Source organism: Lemur catta, chromosome 1 (genome assembly GCF_020740605.2).
Source record: "Lemur catta isolate mLemCat1 chromosome 1, mLemCat1.pri, whole genome shotgun sequence".
Taxonomy (NCBI): Eukaryota; Metazoa; Chordata; class Mammalia; order Primates; family Lemuridae; genus Lemur; species Lemur catta.
The window spans coordinates 5,792,434-5,811,636 of record NC_059128.1 but is presented as its reverse complement, the minus strand read 5'-3'; the positions used below and the strand labels follow the sequence as shown (position 1 = coordinate 5,811,636).

General features: G+C 42.7%; 1 protein-coding gene across 1 annotated transcript in view; it reads right to left on the bottom strand.

Moving 5' to 3' along the window:
• Window positions 1-19,203, bottom strand: part of SETD3 (SET domain containing 3, actin histidine methyltransferase) — a 74,331-nt gene that overhangs the window by 34,220 nt on the left and 20,908 nt on the right. Inside the window, exons 5-6 of the mRNA XM_045561037.1 lie at window positions 18,014-18,086; window positions 17,468-17,724 (exon numbers count right to left, since the gene is read on the bottom strand). Coding sequence (XP_045416993.1) covers window positions 17,468-17,724; window positions 18,014-18,086 — 330 coding nt within the window. The remainder of the gene's footprint in view (window positions 1-17,467; window positions 17,725-18,013; window positions 18,087-19,203) is intronic.

The following is a 19,203-nucleotide window of genomic DNA, read 5'->3' as shown; positions in this document are numbered from 1 at the left end:
TCTTTAAAAAATAAAACTGATAAATCAGACCTCATTAAAATTAATAATTTCTATTATCAAATAATGTTATTAAGAAAGTGACTAGGCAAACCACAAACTAGGAGAAGATAGTCACAAAAACCTATGTCTTATGAAGGATACACGTCCAGAAGAAAATGCCAATTAAAAACAGGCAGTGGTGGGGAGGGAGACGGAGAGTTACTACTTAACATTTTCAGAGTTTCTGTTTGGCGTGATGAAGTTTTGGCAATGTATAGCAGTGATGGTTACACAACATGGTGCATGCAATTAATGCCACTAAATTGTACACTTACAAATGGTTAAAATGGCAAATTTTATGTGTATTTTACCATAAATTAAAAAATTAATAATGTAATGCAGGCCCCTGAAAAATACACACTAGATTTCAAAGACTTACAAAATAATGTAAAACATATCACTAACAACTTTTATGTTGATTACATGTTTAAAGGATAATATTTCAGATTTCAGATATATTAGGTTAAATAAAATATATTATTAAAATTTTTTTTTAAATGAGTGAAAAATTTGAACAGGTACTTCCTAAAACAGGATATCCAACTTGCTAGTAAGCCTATGGAAACATGCTCAACACCATTAATCATCAAGGAATGGAAATTAAAATTACAATGAGATACTACCAGATATCCATCAGAATGCCTCCAAAGACCACGTACTGGTGAGGGACTGGAGCAACTAGAATGCTCATGTGCTGCTGGTGAGTGTGTAAACTGGTTCAACTACTTTGGAAAACAGTTCATTTATCAAGGTCTACTGAAAATAAGCATATGACTGCCCAAATACCCCAGTAATTCTTCTCCCAAGAGAATACCCAGAAGAAATAAACGTATATTTCCACAAGAAGACATATACAAGATTACTTATAGCAGCTTCACTTACAATAGCCCCAAACTGGAAACAACCAAAATGTCCTTTAATAGAAGAATGGGTAAAAAAAATTATGGTACATTCATACAGTGAAAAGTCACACAGCAATAAAGAGAATAAAGTACTGCTACGCCCAGCACCACGGACGAATCTCACAGACATTTCATTGAACCAAAGAAGTCAGATGCAAAAGAGTTCGCACTGTGAGACTGTACGTAAGTGAAACCCACAAGCAGGCAAAAGCTACCCTATGGTGACAGAATCACAATAGTGGTCACTCCTTGAAAAGGGGGGTGGGTGCTGACTGGGAAAGGACTCTGGGGAGCTTTCTAGGGTGCTAGAAACGTTCCATGGCTTGATCTTGGTCCTGATTACTTGAGTGTAAAACCAATCTATATTTAATACATGTGCACTTTACAACGTGTAAGTTAAATCTTAATTTTTAAAAAAGTGCGGTGGCTCACATCTGTAATCCTAGCACTCTGGGAGGCCGAGGGGGGAGGATTGCTCGAGGTGAGGAGTTCAAGACCAGCCTGAGCAAGAGCGAGACCCCATCTCTACTAAAAAGAGAAAGAAATTACCTGGACAACTAAAAATATATAGAAATAATTAGCCAGGCATGGTGGCACATGCCTGTAGTCCCAGCTACTTGTGGAAACTAAGGCTCTGACTGCTAGAAGGACTTGTCCATGGTTATAAAACAAGTAATTGACAAAGAAAAAAGACAACTCCAGGGCTCCGATGTCTAGTCATTGGACCTACCACCTTGGCATGCCTTCTAGGTCTTCTTCTCCATCCTGCCAGAAGTATAGGCAAGACAGGGTCTGGGACCGAGCCTGGGGACCAGCCGCCAGAGGCCTCGCTGTGGCCTTAGAGCCATTCACCAACTGTAACCATGTTCAGGTGGCACCTCTCCTTTACAGCACAGGGACAGGTGTCTGGCTGAGACTAAGCAGCTCCCCTTACATTCACAGGGAAAAAACAAGTCAGGTGGGATCGGAATGACTTTTTCTTAACGCACTCTGCTTCAGGCCGTTCCTATGTTCTTACGATGCTTTAATTCCGAGGGCCTCCCCAGGAGGGTACCACCCACCCACACACTAACAGAAAGTCCAACACTGCGCTGCAGAGTGCTGATCCAACACACACAGTCCCTCCAGCTCTTGGCCCCATACAGAAGTTGTATTTCTTATTCAGTAAGTGCTCACTCAGTCCTAACTACGCGTCAGCACTGGTCTAGGTCCTTGAACAATTTAAGCAAAACTCTTCCATATTAGCAGGATTTTGGAGCACCTCTCTCTACTGCTTAAAACATTTCAACAGTCTGTGTGGAAATGTAAATCAGCAGTAGGTGAGCAGTAGGCACTCAATGGAAGTTTATGGAATGAACAACCAGCTTCCATGGTTATGAGATGAAGTCAGCATGATATGGTGGCTAGAGAAGATAGTTCAGAGTTAGATATGAATTTAAGTCCTGGCATACCACCAACTACCTTCGAACTGAAGTCCTGAGACAGACTGGCAAACAGGCCTCAACTTCCTCACTGTCAAATGGGAACAGCAGTAACTGGACCTCACAGGATTGCTGTGGGGATTCCGGGGAACTGTGGTCATGCAGACACCAGCACTGGGTGAAGTGCGACCCGGCAAGTTCTATTCCTTCCCTTCCAGCTTGTCCCCCTCTCCACCTCCCCCATGCACACTATGCTGCAGCTGCATTGTGTGACCACATTGTGCCCTTTGTCCTCCACCAGGCCAACTCCTAGACCTTCTCCAGGGCTCAGTGACCAGGCCCCCCTCTGGGAAGTCCTTCCTGACTCCCACCTTTCCTGCTGCTTTCCTTGCCTCTGGGCTAACTCCCCACCGCTGCTTTACACCGCCTCCTGGATCTGGTTTTCCATTAGACTGAAAGCTCCTTGCAAAGAGAAACCATGCATACCTCTCTGCAGCCCCAGCCCCTAACAATGTTCCTCACAGATCAGCGGTGCTTGATAGGTGGTAACTGTCAAAAAAGAAAAGGCACTCGATGCAGGGAGATTTCTGTGTGATTGTGTGATTGTGTGATGTGGGGGGGAGAGAAGAGGAGGGCAAGAGAGGGTGAGAGAGGGAGAGAGGGGGAGAGAGACTGATTCTTCCCGAAAGATTTTCCTCAGTTTGGGAATACTATTCCCGAAGACCTCAGTGTAACCTGGTCCAATACTTCAATGGCTCAAAGAAACTCCATTTCACACCCACATTAACTGAATTCTCCCTGTGTCACTCATCACCTACAGTCCAGCTGAGAAGTGTCTGCTGTTAAGATACCAGCACCTATACCTACGCAGTCCCTCAGGGTAGTCCACCTGCCCACTGATGGGAAGCCCATGTCCTTCTGGTTCCAGAAACCACAGCCACCAATTCACTTTTCACCAATGAAAAGACAACATGAGAGTAAGGAATTCAAAGCCAATGGCAGCATTTCTGTTGTAAACTCTACCAAATATAAACCGGCTTATTAATTTTAAATGACTTCACAGTATTTAAGCAAAAAACATGAGACTGACACAAAGATTTTAAAACTCATTAGAGTCAGTCTTGAAATCATTGATATATTTAAATTGAAATCTGCTTATTCTGACAGCTTTTCGTGTAGACTTGCTACCGTTTGTGTGTCACTATAGTTAAGGTTGGGTGAGCACTTCCATTAAAACCTTCACTTTCACAAGCTTATAATTTAACAATAAAAATTTGCTCCAGGCTTGCCTTCTGCATACAAAAATTTTCTGCTTGAAATACACATTCCAAAATACAAAATAAACCTGTCTAGACTGAAAACTCAGATGCAAAGTAGATTACTTTTGGTGTGTCTCAGGTTTAAACAAGTTAGAGTAAGCTAGGAATTTAGGACTGAAGATTTCCTTTCTCAATCATAAAGGTCTGAAATATAGAAAGGTCAATAAAGTCACTTTATGAACAAGCTAAACTTAAAATCAATTTATTCCAGAAACCTCAAGACCACCCTTGACTATCTCCCAAATGCTCCACATCCAGTTTGTCACCAGGCACTGTCAATTCTGCCTGTAAATGCTTCTCAGATTCACCAGGGAGGTCTCTTGGCCTCCAAACCATCCACCTCCCTGCCACTGAAGTTATCTTTAAGCAAGCAAAGAACCCATGCCATCTAACCATGTGGCTCCCGCAGATCCCTGTCACCTGCAGGACACACTCCCAGCTGCTTAGCATGGCCTGCTGAAGGCTCTTCATGGCCTGGCCCCTTTGGCCCCTTTCCCTCTCTCTGGGGACAGGCCTGTTTCATCTTCTTGCCTTTTACATCTAATACAGGTATTTCCTTTCCAACATCACAGAAGGGTGCTCAAGTCCAGCTTCTGGTTAATTACATTAATAGAATGCCTTGCATTTTAAAAACATGTTTATATTCATTATAGCTCAGCTGCATTTGCAAGTCTGAGAGACAGGGTAGGTTATAAATATGGAAACTGAGGCTCAGGGTGACTGAGTAGCTTGAGTAGGTGTCACATAAATAGAACTGCTAAAGCAGCAGCCGTTTCACCCCAACTCTGGCCTGAGCCACAGGAGCTAGAGGCATCCCCGGGTGATCCATGCGTCAGACTCCTGGGAGCCACTCCCGCTGCAGACGCAGAGCTGGCTTCTCTCAGCTCCGGGCTGTGTCCTCTGCTAAGCTCAGGCTGCTCTCCTGACGCTCCTCCGTATATGCCCGGCTCACCCCCAACCCCAGACCTTTGCTGACAGTATCTCCCCAACCAGACAACTTTACCTCCATGCCCCACCTAGGTACCACCTGACTGCCCCAGGCTCCACAGAGCTCAGACAGCAGAGTCGCTGCCTCAGTTTACCATTTTTTCTCTTCAGTATTTCCTGCTTGTTATTTTTCTCCCATCTCCACAAAATACTTCCAGAAGGCAAGGACCTCATGTTACTTTTATATCTCCTCATAGCACCTACAACTGAACTACAGGTGACACATTCAGCAAAACTCCATCATTATCAGAAAGTATTTTAAACAGGTAGTTATTCAACTTCTTTTATAAGAATAAGAAATGAATACTATTGTTATTTTTTCCTGAAGAGACTGAATGTAAATAAAAAGAAACACAGTATCCGTGCCATGTTTTCTATTGCTTATTTTAGAACTCACTTTTTCTTTTAAGCTGAAAGAACAAAGTTGACTTGTGAAAGGACAAAATTACCCAAATCATAATGTGTGACCAAGCTTGAGGACTACAGAACACAGGCAGGCCTAAAAGTAACAGCCTGCAAAGACAGAATCCAGGTTTACAATGTTGGTGGTTGTAGGGCATTTGCTACACAAGTGAGGCCAACACATCCACGGATTTCAGGAGGAGACAGCAGGGGAGGGGTCAGGAGCAACACAGATGGCCTCAGATGTCCACAGGACACACAGAGGATAATGCACGTGAACACCACCAGGAGCACACCCGAGCCTCAGCGTGGGAAAGCCCTGGCCGGAGCGCACGCACGGTGGAGCAGGGCCACTGGAGGGCGCTGGGTGAGGAGGAGAAGAGAGGGCACAGGGCGTGCCTGCACAGAACTCCTTGAATCTGGGGGTAAGAGGCCTCGCAGAGAACACTGAGTGAGGATAAAAGAAAAAGCAGGAGTTGATCTTGTCATGGCAGTGTATTTCACATCACCCCATCTTTTGGAGGATATAGAAGGCAACTGTTTTTTTAACAAGGAGAAAAATATAATAGCTCACGAGAACATAAGCCAGTTATCTGGAGAGCTTCTACATTAAATCTGCTAAAAGCCGAGGATCTGCTAAATTCTTCCCTCACTATGAATTTCATCTCTCGGAAGACAGAGAAAGAAAGGACAGGAATACCAAAGCTCAGGACCACCGAAGGCTGTAAGCAGAGTGACAGTATGTTCTGTCATACCCCTGACAATCCTCATTTACCTTAGTTTTTCCTGGCTCAACACTAACAGACTGACAATCCTCATTTCTGCTGGCTACTCCGAGGGCCCATCAGGCTAAGCATCTGTCCCAGTAGGGATAAAAGTGTCTGAGAGAGATGAAAGTGTCCAATGGGGACCTATGTACAAGCTGGGGAAAGCTGCTCACCTGTGAGGACCCAGGATGGTGGAGACATGGCTTGGGCATGGAGGGTGGGCTGGACAGTGGGCTCACCCGCTTCTAACCAGGCACTTCCATGTGCACAGAGGGCTCCCTGCCCTCAGAGGGCCAGGCCACACCCGGCTTACAAGTGGAGAACCAGCAGGCAATTGCTTTCCCCCTTCAGCAAGTGCTGCCTGAGCCCTCCTGCGTGACAGGTGCCAGGCTGGGAGGCAGTGCCACACCAGTGCCCAAGGAGCCAAAGGCCCCAGCCCCTAGAGCTCACTCTGCAGAAGAGGAGACAGATAACAAATATAAAGGCAATCACAGTGACACATCTGGAAAAGAAGGAAACAGCATGCTAACACAGACAACAAGGGGGATGTGCCCCACGCCAGGAAAAGGCTCACTCAGGGAGCGACTCTGTGCTGACACTGGAAGGTTGAGGATAAGTGGGGAAGACTGCCGCAGGCAGGCCAAGAGCAAAGCCCTGGGGCAGGCGAGGCTCACGGGTCCCAGGACCTGACTGAGGCCAAGGGCGTGGACTGCAGTGAGGTGGAGGAAGCAACCAGCTGGGCAGCCCTGGCCTCTTGAGCTTGTTCTCAGTGTGGCATGACAGGGTTTATCATTTATGTTCCAGAAAGATCCCTTTACCTCTATACGCAGAGCTAGACTGACAGGGGACAGGGGCGGAGAGACCCTTTGGCAGAGAGGTCAGTGGCCTCGACTCGGTGACAGAGTCATCTCTGGGAGGAAACTGAATCTAAAGTGAGACAAATAGTAAGAAAGCTCCAGGCATTTAAATACCCAAGTCTGTCCAGAAAAAGAAATCTGACCTTGAATATTTAAAGTAATGGTACACAGCATTGCTGGTGATCTTTTAAAAACCATGGAAAATTATAGAACTGTCTGAATACAAGAAATAGGGCTGTCACCACAAAAAAAAAGTGTCTGCTCCTGACCCCTGGCAGGTTCTAGAAAAGCCCATTAAACAGATGATCTGAACGATGGTGGTCAGATGACCGTGGCGTCAATTCTGTGACTCCGAAGTGGGTGAGGAGGGGTGAAGCCCCCAACAGAGAGCACCAGCTCTGCAATCAGATCTGAATTTGAGACCCAACTTGGCTACTTCCTGGCTGCAAAACTTCAGGGGATCTCAGTTCCTCAGAAAATAAAAGTAACCACACCTTCTCACTGGATTATTGAAAGAATGGAAGAAATAACACACAGTATCTGGCAATTTTATTAAATGTTAGTTGTTTGCTGTTTTAGCTAATGACTGCTTTATTCATTCAATAAATAATTAGTGAGCACCATCTATGTGTTAGGCACATCCTCGCTGGGAATGAGAGTCCCTGTCCTCAGCAGACTTAGATTCAAGTTGGGAAAGACAGACAAACAAATGAAGAAATATACAAGTGACCTTCAAACAATACAGGTTTGAACTGTGCAGGTCCACTCAGACACCCTGATCCAGCAAGACCAACCCTTTCCTTCCTCTTCATCCTCCTCAGCTTATTCAACATGAAGATGATGAGGAGGATGAAGACCTTTATCATGATCCACTTCCATTAATGACTAGTAAATATATTTTTTCTTCCTTATGATTTTCTTAATAACACTTGCTTTTCTCTGGCTTACATGATTGTAAGAATACAGTATATATACATGTAACATACAACGTTTAAGTGTTAATTGTTTGCATTATCAGTAAGGATACTGGTGAATAGAGTAGGCTATCGGTAGTTAGGGGAAATAAAAAGTGATAAGAATTTCAACTGCTCAGGTGGTTTGTGCCCCTAACCCCTGCACTGTTCAAGGGTCAGCTGTAAATATGTTGTTAGGCACTAATCTGCTTTAGGAGCAAAGCAAGGTAAAAGAGTAGTGAATGCCCAGGTGCCTCCATAAGACACTGGAACAGCGATCCAAGAAATGCTCACAAATGATACACCCTGACACACACAGGGGCTCTGATGGTCATGGCACAGGCCCCATCCGCCTTGGCCAAGCCACCCCTTTGAGTCTCACTTTCTTATCACCTGACAGGGATGACAGTGACACACCTGTAGAATAGAATTATTGTGAGGATGAACTGTGAAGCTGGAAGTGAATGCATTTTATAAGGTCCTATAGAAATACAGATTATTTACATTATAAAAACTACCACCAGCCTGCGCAACATAGCAAGACCCCATCTCTACAAAAAAAACAGAAAAATTAGCCAGGCGTGGTGGCACGTGCCTCTAGTCTCAACTATTCGGGAGGCTGAGGCAGAGGATCGCCTGAGCCCAGGAGTTTGAGGCTGCAGTGAGCTATGATGATGCCACTGCACTCTAGCCCAGGGCAATAGAGTGAGACCCTGTCTCAAAAAAACAAAACAAAACAAAACAAAACTTCTCCAAATTCTGCTTCTCCTGTTTAAAAACAGAAGTTAAACATCCTCCTCAAACTTCTCAGTAGAAGCATGCCTCCTTCTCTAAACTCCCACGATTTTGTTTTTGTTTTTAAACTGTGCCCTAACATTTCATTTTTTACTGAATTAATTATATATACCCAGAATGTAAGCTTCAGAAGACAGGAATTATTCTGATTAATTCTGTAAACCTTTGGTTCCAAGCAGGTGCCCAACAACAAAGGTATCTGCTAGATGAATGCTTCAGCTGGTGAGTAAGAAAGACTCTCATGTGGCAGAAGATGAAATCAACTCTCTTGCTCTAAAAGCCAGAAACAAAACTACTAGATGAAGGTGAGAGGGAGGCCAACTTTGCCTCTACATAAGTAATGTCTTTCCAACTAAAGTCTTCTAACACTGGAAAGGGCTGCTTAGCAAAACTGGATCTTGAGCAGGGTCAAGCTCCGGGAGGAAGGGTGGCTAACACAGCTGAGTGTCCACAGCACCCTGCATCGATGCAGGACTCAGTCCCTGCACCCTGGGCCCCACAGAGGCATCACCTTCTTTATCCCCTCACAGCCCCTTTCTACACTGAACTGAAGACTCCAATTTAACCTGGCCAGATTCAGGTAGCAGATGACAACCTCCAATTCTGAGGTCTTGTTCTTTTTTCCACAGTACACTGCATCCTACTGAAACACTGATGAAACAGTCAACGTTGGCAAGCTGTGTGTAGAAGGGATAGCAGGGCAGAGTCAGAGAATCTGCCATTAATAAGACTGTTTTTAAAAATATTATATCACATGGGTACATTTATTGGGATAATCTGTCCAGTAGAATCTTACTAAGATGAATTTCCACGACAGTAAAAGAAAAGGTCCACCTGAAGCAGACTGTAAGCCCCTAAAGACTTAAATGAAGCAAAAATATTCAAAACGGAGTGTACAGGCAGTGTCAATCCCAGGTAGAGGTAATATGCGATGCAAATGCAGAAAGCTACCTAATCCTCCTCTGCAATATCCCAAATGAACAGCAGCAGCCAAACCTCACCAACATTCAGGCTCTCAAATGCAAAGAAACGAGGACGACTGGAACCAAACTGATGTCTAGTCAACGGCACCTTATAAACTAATGGCAACCAAATATGCCGTGCCCTCGAACCCTGTCTACGAAGATCCACTACTCCCCCCATTTCTGTTAGGGCAATCACTTCACCACCTCACTGTAAATTCACTCAGGTCTGCCTAAAGTGAAGCTCAATCCCCTATCCCACTGGATGTTAAAATGCAGCAGGGGTGAAAAGTCTCAACTGTGCTTCCACACCAGGCTGCTCAGAAGTCCCCATCTCGATCAGATTAAAAGTATTCTATTAATGATTGACGTCCTAGAGGTTCCTATACTCCTATACCCCTGTTCTTCCTTTTTGTGCTTTTATCACCACTGTTTTCTTCCTTGAGAGTAGACGATGGATACAAAAGGTGACCAAGGGATGGCTGCAGCCTCAACTACCTAGACCATGAGAAGTCACACAACAGCGCAGTTCTGCAGGGACGCCAGAGTATGATGTGCACCAGTATCAACCGACCTAGGCAACTGTGTCTGTTAACTTGGCAGAGTGTTCTCCCCAAGGGCGCTTATTCAGGGTCACCTGAAAAATATAAGCAGGTTCCCTCTTCTACCACACACATTAAAAACAACAAAAAACAAAGTCTAAAACTCTTGTCCCAGAGGATAGGAATTTACTCAGCAAATAAAGACTTCAGGGTTTTAAAAAAAAAAAAAAAAAAAAGCAGGCTTCAAGAAAGAATTTTTTGAAGCTTCTTTTGTTTTTAAATCTCTGGGGATTTTCACAAAGTTCTATTGATCAGACTTGTGAGAAAGAACCAGGGCAAGTACAGCCGGGGCTGGAGCAGGAATCATAAAGAGGACAGAGACAGATAGGCAGTGAAGGAAAACCAGTCTCTAGGGCTTCTGTCTTGACCAGGCCACTCAGTGGCTTTGGTGACTTTCTTGCCCCCAAGCCTGTTTCCCCTCCTGTAACACAGGATGATGCCCAGCTCTGGGTAACGGCGGGCCCTCGGGCAGGTGGCATGCAGAGGCACTCCATGAACGCCATAGGAGGAGCCAGGCATGTCTTCTGGCTGGTACACAAAATATTAAACTACTAACTGCAGCCTGGACCTGGTATTAGAGGTTTCTTCTGAACTCAATTTGGTTAATTCTGTCTCAGATTTTTCCGAGAAGGCAGCAGTTCCAGATGACTCCTCAAGGTAAGAATAAAAGTGAAAAAAAGTCTTACAGAGCTTGGCACACAGCAGGCATTGCCATAAATGTTCATTTTCTTTCCTTCTTTGGACAGGCTGCCAGCCTGCAGTCCTACCACTAGGAGTTCGTGTTTGCCCCTTTAAGTCTGCTTACCATACCCATGTGGGTGCTCCACTACCGTGTAAATACCTAGGTCACAGGTAAGACAGGAGACTGGGGACAACAGATGTGCATGGCTGTGCTGGACGTCAGTTCCTGAGCTGATCAGCAAAGTCAGAAGTTTTCCTACAGGAGCCAAGGACTGTAGTCAGGTGGGGAGATGAGGAAGAAGAGGAAGGTCATGGTCTGGCAGGAGGGCTGCTGGTAACAGGGGCCAGCAGGGCAGGCTCAGAGGCCAGGATCTGAGCTGAGAAACTAGCATGCACCTTATGTGGGCACACCACTCAGTGAACTCCACGGTGCCTCCCCCGGTTGCCAAGACAGGGCCACAGACCACAGACGGGACGCCAAGTACAGCTCCCCTGGCTACAACCACAAACACAAAGAAAAAGTTTCATTTCTTGAGCTCCCAAAAGCCACTGAAACTAAAGCTGAAAAAAATAGAAAAAACTGAGGAACACTAAATTTCCAGAAGGTAAAGTCTCTATCTATGTGAACTGGTATAACATTACACAAAAGAAGTGAACATAGTTAAAAGCACAAATAAGATCGTTTAAAATGATCTATCTACAGCCATTATTTATGAAAATGGTGAAAATGAGATGCATGTTTAGAAGGAATAATTTACAAAACTGGAAGTCTTAAATAGTACATAATAAGGATGACACTATTACACATTTAACACAAATTAATAAGAATCAAGGTCAGCTATCAGAACAAGCAAGGGCACAGTTCAGGGCACTTGAGACAGTCGATGGCTTTAACAAGATGACAAAGGCACTGGCAATTCTCCAGAGAAAACACAAACATGGATTGATTTTCCACGTTCCTTTTTTTTCACATTTTTTATATCATTAAAAGTCAAATAGGTAAGGATAACAATAAAAAAAATAGAGCACTACCAGCTTCCTCACAGCTACGGAGGAAAAGCAAATGGCCTTATCACTTCCTCTAAGGATGAGCATCTTCCATCTCTGGTGCAGAGTAAAACTACAGAGCTGGACAGGAGGGTGACCCTTTAAGAAGCCAAAAGAAACAGCCAGCAGGCTCACCAGCTGGCCCTGGCAAGCACGTGGCCCACCAGTCAGCAGGGCCACACTCAACTTTCTATAAAAATAACGGCCCAAGAGAGGAGATTCTAGGCAAGATTGCTCTGCTCTTAAAACCAGACTATGTCTTTGTCCCAAAATTAAGATGGGAAATAACCTTAAAGACTAAGACTGTGGCTTGGTGAGCGCCTGTAGTTAGGAGCACAGTCTCTGGGTCTAACAAACCTGCTCTGAATCCAGCTCTAGGACATAGACGTCATAAGCCTCTGGCAGACTGTTCAACATCTCCCACCCTTCACTTGCAAAATGAGGACTCATACCTCCCTCACCAGGTGACTGGAAGGGTCAAAGCCCCCAGAGGAGAGGCTCTGCACTAGGCGGAGTCACTCTGACTGAATTCATCATCATTAAAGTGGTGACAGCAGCCAGAGCATCTTCTGCAGCTCTTGAGCAGAGCTTCAGCTCTGTCCCCATGTTGTGCTCTCTGTTTGCAGCCACAGGTTCCCTACGATGTGCAGAGGAGCCACTCGGACAGAACAGTCCCACCGGCACACAGTGGAGAACTCTACTTACCTAACTGGGAAAGTCCCTCAGCCAACTCTGATGAACAACTTGACAACATTCTTTCCCTTCTATGCCCCATAATCTCTACCCAGTTCCCATGACCACAGAATGCAAGGACTAAACCTAGATTCACTGCTCATTAATCGCAACACCCCCAGCCTATGACACTGGCCGCCTCATACCTTCACCATCATTTTTGACTCTGTTCCTTCCCTCCTCACGTCCCGAGCTCATACCCCTCTATCAGAAGATGTGATGTTACCAGGAAGTTCCCTGAGAACAAAAAAGTCACATAGGGAACACATGTGCCTCCACGGAAAAACTTAAGTGGGATTGAGGTCAGGAGAATGGTACCTGGGCAGCAGTGTCCATGGCCACTCTTTCAACTTTGAGGCCAAGTAAACTTTATAAGTAACCCGTTGGGCTGTGAATCAATTAATTTTAACAAATTTTTATTAAGTACCTCCATATTTTATTAAGTACCTACTATATAAAGCACTTAGCTTTAAATACTGCAAAAGACACATACACTCAAATTATAACAGAGGAGATATTCAGATAGCTCTATATGAAGAGCCATTTTAAACAATTTTTGTACCAAATAAATAATATAGTAATGGATTATATAATCCAGCAAACAAAATAAATATCCATGAGTCCACATTGATACGAATGATTGAATGAATGAATGAATGAATGGGGAAGAAAGGACAGCTCTTCCTTACAGTAAAATTCCAACAAATACGTATAGAAGGCAAATAGAAAATCACCACTTAGCAAATAGCACGGTAACTGCTGCAGACAAGGATCAGGATGGATACAAAAACTAGTGATGAAAGTACTATGAGAAACTGGGCATATGCACAGTCGCAAAGCGTCTTTCTATGAGGTGCTCACTAATGAGAAAGAAACAATGGTAACTTCTGGTGAAAAACCCAGTAATAGGATCTATTGATTGACGTATCCCCTGAGAAGGACACAACTTCACTTCTGTGATAGTGCCAAAAATGCCGTCACCTCAGTGTAATCATGACAAAGTATCAGACAAATGCACATTGGGAAACTGCTACAAAGCAACTGGCCAATAATACTGTTCAAAAGTGGCAGGGTCACAAAAGACAAGGAGGGACTGAGGAACCGTCCCAGGTTGGAGGTTACTGAGGAAATGTGACAACTAAATACAATGTGGGATTCTGGAAAAGAAAACAGGACATTAGTGGAACAACTGGAGAAATCCAAGTAAGGTCTGCAGATAGTTAACATCAATAGTATTGAACCAAGGCCAACTTCCTGGTTTAGATCACAGTACTGTGGTTGTGTAAGATGTTAACGTTAGGCAAAGCTGGGTGAAGTGTACACGGGAGTTCTGTGCACTATTTTGGAAACTTTTTTTTAAGTCTAAAATTATTTCAAAATTAAAAGTTAAAAAAACTGTGTATCCCCAGAGATATTAGTCCCCATTCCCAGGTGTGATACCTCACACTTAAGAGACACTCAGTAAATATTAGTTGAATTGATTAAATAATTAAGAGGATACAATGGGTGAAGAACAAAAAAGATAGGGAAGTAACTACAGGAAGGTCCAAGGTCAGGAGGAGCTGGTTGGCTTGTTTAGGATGAAGACCCTTCACCAGCTTTCTGAGCAGAGGGGAGGGAGCCAGCAGTGAGAAAAGCTACAGGAGAAGAGCCAACCCCACACCAATTCCGAGTGACAATTTGGAATACAACCTGTGCACAACCTCTGCCACTAGAGGAGACAAAGTTATATAAATGCACATGCATATTTTCCCTTACACCGTTGCTGGAGCAGTGTGTCTATAAAGAGCTTTAGATACTGAGGATATTTTTCCATGAGTTTCAGGACATTGGGATCTTTCAAGTAAGCTGATGCCCAGAGGTTTTTCTCTAATTTGGTGCACATTCCTGGAGGCCTTATGCATTACCAGATTTCTATATGTAGATTAGAGCGTTACGAAAACATAGGCTAAATACATCTCTGGAAATTCACATCTTATGCTGTTCTTGTGGCTCTGTCAGAGACAAGTAGAAGAGTGGGAAATGGGAGAAGCAACTGTTTGTATTTAGCCACAACTGCCACAGGATGCCAAGAACCAAAAGTGACATCTTCCTCTGCCTCTTGGCGGGCCCTATTTTCAGAGACAGGCTGTAGCAACAGTGAGTTGTGAATACGGCTGCTCGTCTCTCCTGCCACTCCAGCCCTGGCCAGGCAGGAGGAGCTGCCTGTTCAAGGAAGACAGCCAATTTAAAATGCCTTACTCCATCCTGAAGCATAAGGCAGGAGAAGTGGGAGGCTGCGGCAATGGGTGCTTGCCTCAAAATAAAATTCATGGCAGTTAACACACCAATGAGTTTCTCCATCTCCATACCTTTCCTTGTACCTTTAAAATTATTGGATCAACACAAAAGAGGAAATCCAAGTAAGGTGTGACAAATCACTTATGACATCAATGGAAAAATAGTAGCAATTAATTTAACAGATATGCCTCTATTCTGTTAAACCCTGTACACTTGCATTTACTTCAAAAGCATAATATTCAATCTCAACAACACAGGAAAATGTGCATGTCTCTAGACAATTCCTAATCTTAGGATAAGCTGGCACCCCAGGTTATAGCACCTCAACTGTTACAAGTGACTGATTATCAATTAAATGAACAGTCCATTAACACGGTCTATAATTTCTTTTTCATTGACATATGTGAAAAATATCTGGACTCCCATCCAACCATGTTAAGGTGAGTAAAAGGTGACAGGATGTGCTTCCCTTTCACACAATTACGCTATTTCAGAGTTGGGTTTAAACCAAATTCTACTTTGCCACTGATTTCCATCACGAAACTGGTCATATATTTCCATGAAAAAGTCTGAACTTGGAGCTGAACTTCAGTATGTTCTGTTGTGCTAGAAGGATTTTTATAGGTTTAAAACTCTTCACCAGTTTTAAATGTCAGTTCTGCCTTCTGCCATTAGTCCTCTCTCCCCTGACCCCCATTTCAAAAACTGACATAAATTTTAGCCCCACTTCACACAAGCCTCTCCCAGCATTTGGCTTAGCCACAATTTCTAAACTTAGCTTCTTGAGTTTGGGTGTTGACATTCCTCAACTATTAAGCTGCAGTATAATGTTTCACCAGTAGGTGCTGTATCCTAATGCAAGGTATACTCTCAAAATTCCTGGAGTTTGAAGCTTCTGGTTACATACTATCACCTGTTGAAACCTAAAAGATACAATGTATATTGAACATCTCAAGAAGGATACAATATAAAAACTGGAAGGACTTTTCAAAAATCCTAAAACCCAAGCCCCTGCTATACAGATGAGGCCCAGAAAGACTTAAATTCCTAGAATTTAGTACTGGTGCTTTTAGAATAAAACCTGAAACCCGCAAGCAAGATGTAAGGCTGAATGGATATCAACACTTTGTTGTGCCCCTCTCCCAAGTACTAGGATCACCACCACAGACACACAGAACTGAACTGCGCTTGCTACCACCCCTGCTGTACTGGGAGACAGTGGCTGAGACCTGTGGCCTGCAGACCTTCAAGCCAGCAGTCACTCAGAAGAGTGATAGGTTTCACTTCAGATGCACAGTTTGCTACAGGACCCCAGGAAATCATAACTAAAATCTGCAAATGGGATTGTGGAATTTGGACCACCCCTCCAAATGATCTGCAAACATCTGTGTTACAGTCCAGGTTTGAGACACACATTAGCGAAAAGAACTAGTTTGCAATTCACTGTGCAACAACAGAAAATGACAAGGACTTACATCTACTAAAGGCAGCTTTACTTTAGTCACCGAAAGATACACAATTGAGAACTAGGAATAAAAGCACAACCCTTTTAGGTCATGAAGAGCCATGCCAAACTTTAGACTGCAGGTGTGCAGGCGCACACTGAAGGAAGAAAGCAAATTTTGATGTGGCTCCATCAATAGGTTTTAAATCACGCAAACGTGAAATAAAAGCTATAGTGTATGATCATTCTTAAAACTTCCTAAAGTTCAAGGTCTGGAAAAACAAAGTGATTTCTATTTGAGGACAAGAGTCATATAATTTTTGACACATCTGAAGCACTCGGTGGGGGGAAAGATAAAACTCTGGGTATAATATTCTTGTGCAGTAAGCATGCTGTAAAGTGAAAATAATGAATGGAATGGCAAACAATATTACCCACAGCAATGAAATCAGATTACCATTTCTTGCACATAAAACACATCAGGGACAGACCATTTAAGAAACAACCAAATCAAGCCTAATTCAGGTTGTCAAATGGCCCAAATAAAAGGGAATGGGAACAAGGAGTTCACATGCCCACTTGCCACATACCAGGTACAGCAGCCCAGGGGCTGATTCTTGAGCGACTGAGAAGAGAGAGAGTCAGGAGCAAAAATCACCTCCCTCGGCTCTGAAAGGAACTGTGGCACTGGCCCTAAACCTTCTAACTGCTGTTCAACTGCAAATGCACCACCGGAATACAGAAAGGTGTAATCATGTGCAATTCAAATGCTTACAGACTTTTAGAGATTTCTACATGAGACCTCTGCTTAGAACTAATTAAAATAACACAAAATACATACTTCGAAAAACATAAATAAATCATGTTATAATTTACTAAATTAATTGTCAGTATTTTGCTATTAACATACATTCTAAAAAAACAGAAATGGACTTTCCTTTTCCTGAAAAATTTATACATAGAGTACCTTTTTGTATTAGCTACACTTTCAAAATTTCTTTGTAATCCTTTGTTTTCAAAAAACTTAAGTGATTTCAATAACTCAAGAATAACTGCTGCTGTATCAACACTGACAATGATGAAATGAGATATACAACCCTATTTCAGTGATATTTCTGTGAAAATGGAAACAATGAAATGTACTTGATTATATTTTTAATCTAAAAGGTAAAATGTTTGTGTTCTTAATAAGATGTCAAATTGAACATTTATGCAATCAATTCCTCTCTCTTCCCCACTCTGTTAAACATACACTTAAACAGCAAACAGCAGCTCACCTGGATAACTTTATAAAAATAGGCATACTGTCGAGCTGTATTTTTATACTGGCTGAAGACATCATGTATAGCTTGTGTTGACTGAAGATACCGAACTTCATCTTCTTCAAAGTAGAGAGGAGTGTCATATTCACTGGGGAGGCTCTGGATGTAGGGCTGCCAGAAGGAGTTAGGGCTGGCTCGCTCACACAGCAAATGAAAGGCCAGCGCGATGTTTCCCATGGCTTGCAGAATTCGGTCTTGAGAATATAAGGGCCCTGAATTAACCCAGAAGTTAACATCGTTTAAGTTCCACAAACTTCTTTAAAAAGTATTCATTCACAATATATATTAAAATTATAAAAAAACCTAAGATGTCTTTTAACATTTAAAGTCATGTGCATCTTTCTTTTGACATTAAATCGAAAACATTTAATGCATATTTGAGGGAATATTTCACCAGCTGAGAAAACAACCAAGTATGGTCCTTAGCACCACAAAATGGAATTTTATATATTTTTGTCATTTTCACTTTGCCTTGAACAAACAGTCAGAAATTATTCTCACCCAACACTGAATTTTTAGCAGATTCAACAGTCATTAGTAATTTTCGTGGAACCCATAAAAATAATTCTTCTGCCTAGGGAAAAAAATAAGAAAATGGTAGAATCATCAAAACATGTTATAATCTTCAATCCAACTATATCTATGGTCAGAAATCCAATCACACATGCAATACAATTTAAAGTTTGCATATCAGCATTTCATTTCTAAATGCCAAATGTATTTTAAAATGTAAGCACTTACATTATAGCGAAATGAGTAGTTTAAAATCCTGTTTCCATTAGAAAAACTACATATGCTAAGAAGGCAAAAAGTCAAAAAGGGACTTTCATCTTTAACATGAAGCAAATACAACATTTGCAGTAGAGCACAAAGGTGTTTTATTCTCTGCTGTACTTATTTTTAATTTCTAAAACCAAAACAAAATAAAACTTCTGCCTCCAACCAAAACCCTAATCTGTCAATGTGAACTGCTCCTACTGAGTTTTTGAAGTCAGAGTAACATTCCTTCCTCTACATATTTGTCTTTAAAACACAATAGTTACCAGCAAAATCTTTGGTTTACTCATTTTTTTCAAAGCATTATCTCATTTTCTGGCAATATGACATGCTTCTTTTTGGTATGTTCTATGTGCCCATACTGCTGAAAACATTCACATAGCTCTCCGAGACGTGAGGCTACAGCAAGAGGGCGCTGTCTGCAAACCAGGAGGAATGTCCTCACCAGAACCAGACGATGCCAGCACCTTAAACTTGGACTTTCCAGCTCCCAGAATTGTAAGCAATAAATGTCTGTTGTTTAAGCACCAACCCAACCCCCTTTCCAAAAAAAGCACATGGTGAAGACAGACCACAGCTAAGACATTCTGGGAAGCAATCCACTAATGATGCTTCATGCCTGAAATAAGAGAAGAACATGTGACATCCTGCCTTCACCAAGGTCTACTATATGAATTATTTTTATGTGCCTTATCCCTTACTACAGATTATAAGAACAATAAGGGAAGAGACTCTGGTTTTTTTTTTTTTTTTTTTTTGGAAGCCTAGTGCACTAACAAACAAGGTACTATTCACATAGCAGATACTTAACAGGTATCTAACAAACAGGCATGTAGTTACCAATGTATCAATGAAAGGTCCACTACAACTTGACCAAAAATGTTGCTGGAAGTTTGAGGGCCCAAACATCTAAC